Source organism: Alosa sapidissima, chromosome 15 (genome assembly GCF_018492685.1).
Source record: "Alosa sapidissima isolate fAloSap1 chromosome 15, fAloSap1.pri, whole genome shotgun sequence".
Lineage (NCBI taxonomy): Eukaryota > Metazoa > Chordata > Actinopteri > Clupeiformes > Clupeidae > Alosa > Alosa sapidissima.
In genome coordinates, this window is record NC_055971.1 from 20,470,350 (window position 1) to 20,480,644 (window position 10,295).

At 39.5% G+C, this 10,295-nt stretch overlaps 1 protein-coding gene across 3 annotated transcripts in view; it reads right to left on the bottom strand.

Annotated features, from left to right (window-relative positions):
- LOC121683185 (sialate O-acetylesterase-like) overlaps positions 1-10,295 on the bottom strand; it is a 39,048-nt gene that overhangs the window by 20,173 nt on the left and 8,580 nt on the right. Inside the window, exons 1-2 of one of the 3 annotated variants that reach the window (XM_042062711.1) lie at positions 3,408-3,444; positions 3,277-3,344 (exon numbers count right to left, since the gene is read on the bottom strand). In XM_042062711.1, coding sequence (XP_041918645.1) covers positions 3,277-3,334 — 58 coding nt within the window. In that variant the 5' untranslated portion in view covers positions 3,335-3,344; positions 3,408-3,444. Of the gene's footprint in view, positions 1-3,276; positions 3,357-3,407; positions 3,445-10,295 lie in introns of those variants that run through there. The other 2 variants (XM_042062710.1, XM_042062709.1) reach the window with 2 other exon arrangements.

The window sequence follows — 10,295 nt, forward strand, 5'->3', positions numbered from 1 at the left end:
ACAACTACCATCAACTACCATCATCATTATCATGTAGTTTCCAAGGTGTGTGCACAGGTAGATATATAGATAGATAGATGGATATATAGATAGGTACTTTAGTCATCCCGAGGGAAATTTTAATAATTTAAACAGTTTAGTTAGCTGGTTAGCTAGCTAGCAGCTGGCTGAGTTTGTGTAATTTCCTGAAGTGGAAAGAGATTTTGTTCAGCCCTTAATAGATATCCTTTGTTTGAAAATAAATCGTTTCTATTCTTTCCTCTTAATTCCATGTGTTGCAACTCTCACTGGTAACTTTGTTAACTTATCCAGCAAACTATTAAAAATTCACGGCTGTAACAAAACACTGCAACTCGCTTGCCCTCGAACTAGTCCATCTTCCTGTTTCCGCCTTGTCGCGCTCGTCTGAAAAAAAATGGAGTGGTGCGCTACCGTGTGCTACACGGCCAAAACCCTGGCGCGCCAGAGAGATCTACGTCATTTTGACGTCACATTGTCGCGCTACCGGTCGGGTGCGTCAGGTATGTAGAAGCCATTACATGGCTTCGAATGGCTTTATCTCTAACTCCCTTTTCCTCCTTCATCGTAGGAAACTGTATTTATACCAGACATGAGTCTCTACACTACATGGTGACCCTCAATATTTACATCAGTCTACATTCTTTTGTATCCTTATTTAATCAAATGATTTAAAAGTGCATTGTTTGAAATTGGAATAGGGCTACAATAAATATGCTGCCTGTATCTTTTATTTTATTATTGGTTTACAAAAGTTAGGCTACATGAAGCAATGACTTCTGGGAATTTCAAAACCGAATGCGTCTGCTTCCTTCAGCACGGGGAATTGCCGATCTAGCATGCCTCGATCCTCGGAATTTTCCCCTTAAAACCTAATAAACTGCCCCAAAATGCACTTCGAAACATAAGAGAATGTCTGCTTAAATTCAGTGAAGGTGCTACGATTGAAAATCTACAGTCGGAATTGACACAATCATCTCGCCACGCACTGGGACAGCCTGAGAGAAAGAGGTCCTATAATTAACTTGGATGCTGATGACGTGTTAAACGTCCCACATACTCGACGCACCCGACCAGTAGCGCGACAATGTGACGTCACAGAAGCGCCGTAACCATTTATACTCGCGCGTGGTGGTCGCAACACTAGTTGCAATATTCTCCTGAACAGAGGTGTCGCTGTTGTGAAAAGACTAACATTAACTACTTACACAGCAGAAGAAGCTGCAGTAAGAAACACCAGTAGCTAGCCTCTGTGATGGTACTTCAGACTTTGGTTGCTACTATTCACAACTACCATCATCATTATCATGTAGTTTCCAAGGTGTGTGCACAGGTAGATAGATGGATATATAGATAGGTACTTTAGTCATCCCGAGGGAAATTTTAATAATTTAAACAGTTTAGTTAGCTAGCTAGCTAGCTAGCAGCTGGCTCAGTTTGTGTAATTTCCTGAAGTGGAAAGAGATTTTGTTCAGGCCTTAATAGATATTCTTTGTTTGAAAATAAATCGTTTCTATTCTTTCCTCTTAATTCCATGTGTTGCAACTCTCACTGGTAACTTTGTTAACTTATCCAGCAAATTATTAAAAATTCACGATTGTAACAAAACACTGCAACTCGCTTGCCCTCGAACTAGTCCATCTTCCTGTTTCCGCCTTGTCGCGCTCGTCTGAAAAAAAATGAGTGGTGCGCTACCTCGCGCTACACGGCCAAAACCCTGGCGCGCCAGAGAGATCTACGTCATTTTGACGTCACATTGTCGCGCTACCGGTCGGGTGCGTCAGGTATGTAGAAGCCTATAGACAGGGTTGCGGAGAAGAGCAAGCTCCTTCGCACCTTGTTAACTGCATGACGTTAATTAAGACACGTTTGTGGAGCGGCTGCTCTGATGGGTTTCCCGTTTACCAACAAAACTACATTCGCGCGCAGCTGTGGGGCAGAAGACGCTTGGTGCCACAACGTTATAAACTTGACTTAAATAGTCGGCTGCTGTAAGCTACAATCGGAATTTTTTATATACCCCTGGTCCCCTGTTGTCTCAATGATAATAACATCTAATTTCAGGCTATATTTTAGGGTTTGCCGTTTATTTGCATTAACATCGTATTTTGTCATTTTTGGCGAAGACATGCATTCCTTTAGGGATATTGAACATATTGAACATTCTCTAACCATCGTGATTTCGAATTGGTGCAGTTTTCAGCACAAAAACTCATTTTGTTCTTTTCATGGAAAGCACTGCTCTATGCTGTTCTATGGTGCTTTCTGCCTCTTGTGCACGCATGTTTTCGTGACATTGCATAGAAATCCATGTATTCTAGGCTAATCTTTTTTCATTTTCATATTTTATATTGCATTCATTTTTTTGGAGTTGTGCATTGATATATCCATGTTCTTGGTTCAGTCTTTATGCATATTAAAGTTAGAGTTCATCACCAATGGGGCTACAAACGTGTTGCATGCATGTGAAGTTATATCTGTGTGTTATATCTGTGTGTGTGCATGTGAAGTTATATCTGTGTGTTGCGGGCACATGCACTGCTCGTCCCCATGTGGGCCGCTGGTTGGTGAAAATGCCAGGGCCGTTTTTTAATCCCAGTCCGTCACTGACTGAACTGATTAGCCTGATTTAGGGATACAAGACATAAAAGCCCGACTACATTGAAAACTGATTGGTTGATTTAGCAAAACATGCCAATCAGGATGTGTCTCCCCCCTCTCCGTCGTGTGCGCGCTAAACTCAGATGCATACGTTATTTGAAGTCTCGGTCTTGCGTGCGCGCTTTTGCTTGCTCACTCTAGATTCCGGGAGATTTTATCTAATTTGCGAGCATCAAGGAGATGGGAGACTTGGGATGTCTGCATTTTCATTTTGATAGGAGTAAAGGGAAAAAATAGCCCCATTAGGGTGGATTGTTGCCTGGCCTATTGGCACACATCTCGGATTGGTGAGAATTTAACATATTTCCTCAACTAAGATTTCTTAGGAGTATGTTGTTCTTGACACCTCATAGAAATGATATATGCTGAAAAAAATATTTTACTATTAGGCCTGTCTTAAAACGCTACTTTGCCTGGACCACTAGGCCTCTGAGCAAATGTATGTCTTTTATTTTGGGTTAGTTTTGTGGAGTAATCAGAATTTGCTATGCTCCAATCTATCCTTCAACTTCATGCACTCACTCACCATAGACCTGTTGGGTTTTGCTGCTAAAAATACAATGCGATCTAACGTTCACCTTCAAGTAGCCTACTCACCAGATACAGCTGTTAAAAGGCTGATGAAACACACACATCCAGTCCACAATGTCCGCATCGTCGGCTCAGCTGATGATTTGCTGAAACGTAATAGCCAAAGAATTTCTAGATAGACATAGGTATTTGCTGCATATAGTAGCCTAGCCTAGATCAGTCACACACAGAGACGCATCGCCGGTCAAAACAAGGAAGTAAAACATGCGCAGTAGCAGCGTCACATGAGAAGTCTGGGGTTCGTGTGACTTCCTAATGTGTAGCAAAGAAAACAATGTTTAGATGATCTTCTAATTTACAAAAATACCCTAGACCTACGAGTAGGCCTAGTGTAGAATATTTTAGATATAAAAACAAATCAAATGAGTTGGACATGTTCTAGGCCTACTTAGGTCCATTAGAAAGAAAACCAAGACAAAGCAAGCCACTCTTGCCGGAAAAAAGTATAGGCCTAGTCCAGTGGTTTTCAAAGTGGGGGCCTTGAGGAAACGCCAAGGGGGCCACAGCAAGTTAGAAGGAAACATAAAAGCAAAACATGAATAAATAAAAAAAAACTTACAAATATAGGCTACATCATTATGAGTAGCCTAGGCTATATAGTTGTCAGATGTGTAAAAGTCCGGCTTCAGAAGGTAATAGCCCCACCATATATTTACCTGTGTAATTTAACACATGCGATTTCACTAATTATCTCATCTACCTGGCTGAGGAGTTGTAGATACAGCTGATGAATAGTTGTGAATAGTTGGAACAAATGAGTGAATAGTGAATAGTTGGAACAAATATGTGGCAGGACATTTACTTACTGCAGCCAGACGTTTACAATTTTGATAGTTATAAAATACCATTATAATATTTTTTGTCGCATATCTGAACATTATTATATTTTACATGATATTCTTTGCGTTCCAAAAATGACAACTTTTTTTCATGTACAATCTGTATAGTGCTTTACATTCTCAGATTAATTTTATTATGTCTCAATTAAATTTGATCCAAAATGCCCCCCTCCCGCTCCTCCGCTTTTGGTGATACCCTGACTTCTGGCTGCAGTGTAGCTGCAGCACAATAAGTAGATGCCTCATATTGGGTACTGAAATATTCACAAGAATCCATAGAAATTGAATCTTCATGTTGTATTATCCAATATTAGTTGTACAGATGTATAGTCTATCTTATACACACTCATTGAACCAACAAAGTAAATGCAAAAATAGAGACTTTTTTTGTAATTATTCCATATTTTGTGTAGTCAGTCTATATCAGAACACCTGACATACAATCTAAATAGTCCACAAGAAACCTCAAAGTGTTACCTTTCATTTGAGACCAGGATTATACTTCTACACAAAGGGGTTCATGTGCATTTGATTGTCAGTATGCATTTTGGATAACAAAAAGTCCTATGGGGAGTATCCATAGGCATTTTACAAAACGCATGGGCATACCTTGGCAAATAATGTAATAAAATAGTCTAAAGCACTCATATTTTCATTCTATATTGATCAACTTTTGCACACAGCTGGTTGCTAGGGCTTAGTTGTGTTTCTAAGGGATATCAAGTGACCTAGAGGGCTGAAATGTGGTCAGTTCAGAGATGCTTGTAATCCGGCAGAAAGAAAAAACTATATTCTAGCCTCTGTAGCTCTTTGTCAGCACATCACACAGTTATCTTGACTGCTTCCTACGAAAGCTACAGGTTCTCAGCTTTCTATAGAGGTCCAGCACTTGATGGTTGACCCCAAAAGAGGTGGGAACAATGCCCTTGTAAATAGGCACAGTGCAATTTCAGGCAAAAAAAACTTGACATTTTTACTGAGAACTATGTAGTTAGGGGGTTATTTAAAAAAAAATTAAATGGGCTAAGCCCCGAATGTTTACAATGTCTGGCTCCGCCCCTGGATAGGCCTACTGTCATTTGTGGCTATGTTTCATGTTCGTCTGTTGATACTGTCATTTGTTGCTATGTTGTTTGTCTGTTGATGCTTTATGTCCCACATGTATGTCTACATGTCGGTCTATTGATGCTATATGTCTTACATGTATGTACTGTTTATGTCCTCCTATCCTTAAATGAGCTGCCCAGGGATGCAAAAAGAATTTCAGCACAAACTGACAAATAAAAGTCTTACCGCATAGTATCGTATCTTATCGTATTTTCTTCATTTCAAAGTAAGCCTATGGCATTTTTTCTGAAAATTTCAAATTTCAAAATAGCCCCACATCATCACATACCCTTCACCATACGGAGAGATTGTGATGGTTTTATTTCAGTTAGCCTAATACATGATTTGATTTGCATTGAGAGATGATCTTATGGAAAGTATCCCATGCCAATCGTGAGATATGGTGAAGGGTATGTGATGATGCGGGGGTATTTTAATTCCAAAGGCCAGGGGAACTTTATCTGGATGCATAGTATCCTGGATCCATGAAATAACTGACCTTTAAAAATACAAATCTGCCTGCCTCTATGGGAATGTAACATAGGTATGTATACTTAGCCCCTGCATTTTAAGGAAGAACATTTATTTATGATACATACATAGATAGATAGATAACACACACACACACACACACACACATATATACACACATACATACATAATTGATCCCCAAGGGGAGGTTCAAGGTCTCAGTAGCATAGAGACATCACACACAACATGCACTTAAAGCAGAAAAAATAATATGTACATAAAAAAAACCTCCACTCTACAATAGAGACAGTAGAAGATAAACATGATACTAAAATTGTCAGGGTTGGCGGATAGGACCCAAGTGCAAGACTCCTCCAGGCAGAATTTAGAAAAACACACTTTAATGACTGACAAACAACAGACAGAACTTACAGGGTAAACACAGAGACAATCCGACAAGGTACAGAGACACAGGAGGGTAGACAATTAACAGAAAGACAGAGGACTGGACGAAACCAACGAGACAATAATGGTGAACAGGTGGAGGGAAAACTAACAAGACAGGAAGCACAGACCAAATAAGGAGATGAGGCGGAGACAAAGACAGGTGACAGGCAGGTAAACACAAAGCACATGGGGAACTAGGCAAACAAAGCACAAACAGGACACTAGCAGAATGGCCACCAGAGTGGCACAAAGTCACTCCATACCGGCAGGATCCTGACAAAAATACTAAATATACTATATAAACTAAATCAAATATCAACATAGTGTGCTTAAGGATGATCAAGCATGACAAGGCAGGAACTGAGCCTGCCTGTAGCCCTCAGTGTGCAGCTGAGGATGATCGCTTCCTTGTTGTCCCTGTCAAGGGTGCCATGGTCGTGGACCCCTCAACAGACACAAGCAAGATGCAATATACAGTTGAAAGGGTGGGGATAGTGCAATATCAGAATAGACTGAGGTTTCAGATTAAAAATAAATATAGTGCAAGGCAGTTCAGTGCAATGATCATGTATTAATAATATTGTATATGGAAGAATATTAGACTCAATTTTTTTTGTACGTGTGTATCACATTTTGAAACTAGAAATTATTTGTAACTGTAAAAATGATCCATACAAGTAAAATTACAAATATGCCCTACACTTACAGTACAAATCTATTCTACTGGTACGGATCAGTTTTACAGCTACAAATCATCCTACAGTTAAAAATATTTTACCATTACAAAAATATTCTACGCACAAAAAGTTGTCCTACAGTTACAAATCTTTTCTGCAAGTGCACAGACTTTTGCATTGCACCACCTTAGGGATGAGAAGCGTGTCATATGTATTGTGGGTGTGTGTGTATCAGTGTGTGTATTAGTATGTATTTGTAATTGTAAAAATGATTAACAAAAACATAACACGAACGATTTTAAGTATTATTCATATGTCCTTCACTTACAAATATATTCCACAGGTACTAAACCTTCCACAGTTGCTGTCTTTCAATTACGAAGCTATTCTGCCATTACGAATCTCTGCCGCTCGCACAAGTATTCTCTGCAAGTATACGAGTACTTTTGAGACGATTCTGGCACTTCCTGTTGAATAGCCAATGGCAATGCTCAGGTTTGGCTAGCCAATCGGGAATCTAAGTTCACTAACCAATCACAGAGCCAGGAGTGTACCAACGTGGGAGAGGGAGTCAAGTAATTTAGAGACGAGTGACCGTCGCAGGTAGTGCATCATAACAAAGGGACACCAGACCCTCTTGTAACAGCTGTACTCCACCCACCCCCTCCATCCATATTTTCAGCTATTGCCATCTGGCAGAAGATTGATGGTCCCAATGGTACAAGAAGTCATTTGTTCCCTCTGCTGTGTCCATCTTGAACCAAGGCAAACTAAAATAACTCCCCTCCCAACTTACTCATGTACCACCCAACTAGGGTGATGACGAGAATGATCAGTACTGAGAATTGCACTAGTATTTATTCATTCATGCTTTTCTTAATTCTTAAAGACACTTAATTTATACTTTATGTAACTATACAACTTAACTTATATTGTCTGTTTGCTGTGTTTTTGTGTTTTATGTCACCAGAGTGCCAAAGATGAATTTCCAGTGTACAGTATCTATCTATCTATGAGGTCCACTCTGCTACATGCTGGTCAGTGTAGTCAGCAAGTCCACCGCTATAACACATAATTAGATTATCTTCACTTCAGTTGGATCAGATTCATATTCACCTTGGGGAGCTGTGACCTTTACACCTGAAAGTCCTGCCCCCACCACCACCAAAATAAAAGAGTGAAAAGAAAGCAACTCTTTGATTCAACAATGTGGGCAAATAGCCTTAGAGTAACCACATCCAAGCTGCACACACTCACATGCAATCAAACACACAACTCATCAATATCATCCTCATCTATCGGGTCCTGGCTCTGAGTTTATGTGTAGGTGCTTACCTCGACAACAGTATGCCAGACAGGAAAATATATTTAACAATGCTGGTTTATAAAGGACCATGCATGTCTTCAATCATTGGTCAAATTTTATTAGCAACACCATTTCATCAAGGTAAAAACATGCTGAAGGTTAATCACAACTCTCAGCACAATTCTCCTACTAAGACTACCTAATAAATAAAATTAGGTTAAATAAAACATAGCATGGCAACATTAGTGGCAGAAAAGCACTCTGTAGAGCTCAAGTTGTGATAAGGCAAATGTAAATTGAGTTACAGCTTTAGAAACTCCAGAGGGCAACCCTGAGACAAGTGAGATATCTCTCTTCACAGCCAGGGGTGCAGGTCTCTGTCCACTGACAGTCTGTATGTGACTTTAGAACAGTGGTTCTCAAACAGGGGGTCGCCAAAAATATTGGAGGGGTCGCAAAATGATTTAAGACATTTTCTGAATTAAAGACATTTTTGTAAAGGCTTTTAGTCAAAAGCTGCCATTGACATAATGCCTTTGATGTTGACTACCTATGAGAGAAGACATTTTCTGCCTCTGCTTCCAATGTAGCCTGGCCCCCGCCTGCCTACGTACTTCCCCTTAATTTCTTTTCCCTACAGTACTCCGTCTGGAATAGCTCTCGTTCACTTCGTTTACTTCGGCAACTTGTCTCCAAACCAACCAGCAAACAGAGGGCATTCCTGAGAGCGATTACGAAAGTTGCAAGCCTATCGTTATCGTTGTGTCCCCCGTAGTTAACATACGTCATTACCAAACGTCAGTAACTCCAATGATTTCAAACTTCAGACAAGCGTCCACCAACCAGGAAATAAACGTTTGCCTTGCCTATGGATCTAGGCCAGACTCTCTGCGAAGTCAGACAGGTATCCAGGCTACTTTCAATGCCCATCTTACAACATTTTAAAACCAAATTCCGCTGGTTAGAGAAAAGGGGGTTGTGAGACTTAAAAGTGTAAGACCCACTTCTTTAGAACAGTCAACTAACAGCATTCAAAGGCAATCAAGTACAAGAAGAAAATACAGTAAATCAGTAAACCATTTGAAAAATAAACAGTAAAGTGACAGTAAATCAAAGTGAGTAATTTGACAGCTGCTTTTACAAACCCAAATCAGAAAAAGATGGGATGTAAAACAGAATGTGGTAATATACAAATCTTGTAAACCCATATTTAGTCAAGTCAAGTCAAGTCAGTTTTATTTTTAAAGCACATTTAACATGCACAACCCAAAGTGCTCCACAAACAAGACACATAACAAAAAGACAAAAGATGCCGGATGGAGCGGCAATTAATTAATTTAGCTACAAAAAGGACATAGACAACATATCATGGATATTTCATGGAAAATATATGTTAATTTTGAATTTGATGCCAGCAATATGTTTTAAAAAAAAGTTGGGACAGGGACATTTTTACCACTGTGCTGCTTCACCTGTGCTGCATCATTCAGAGTTGATTGTGCCTTGCCAGATGTGCAAGATGCCCATGCTGTAGGCACTAATGCACCTCCACACCGTCATAGATGTTGGGTTGCGAACTGAGCACCAAAACAAGTTGGAGAGTTTGGATACTTGGATAGGCCCTCATGCCCAGATAAGACAGTGGTATTTCTGCATCACGTCTAAATACAATATCTTCTTTTGCATGGTAAAGTTTACACTAGCATTTGTGAATTGAGTATCAAACTGTGCTCATAGACAATGGTTATCAGAGGTTTACCTGAGCCCATACAAAGATTTTCATTACAGACACAGATCTGGTTTTAATGCAGTGCAATCTGAGGTCCAAAAGACCACGGCCATCCAATATTGTTTTTCAGCTCTGTCCCTTGTTTTTATACAGAGATTTATCTCTGTATATAAAATATTCTCTGAATATACATAAAATATATATAAAATATTCTCTGAATATTTTAATGATATTATGTACTGTAGATGATGAACTCCCCAAACACTTCGCAATTTCATGTTTAGAAGCATTATAATTACATTGTTTCATCTTTTGTCCATATACATTTACACAGAGTGATGAATACCTCTGCATCTTTACTTCTAATAGTCTTTCTGGGATGCTCTTTTTCATACCCAATCATGTTGCCAGATTCCCTAATTAGTTGTGAAACATTCCTCCTTTATTTT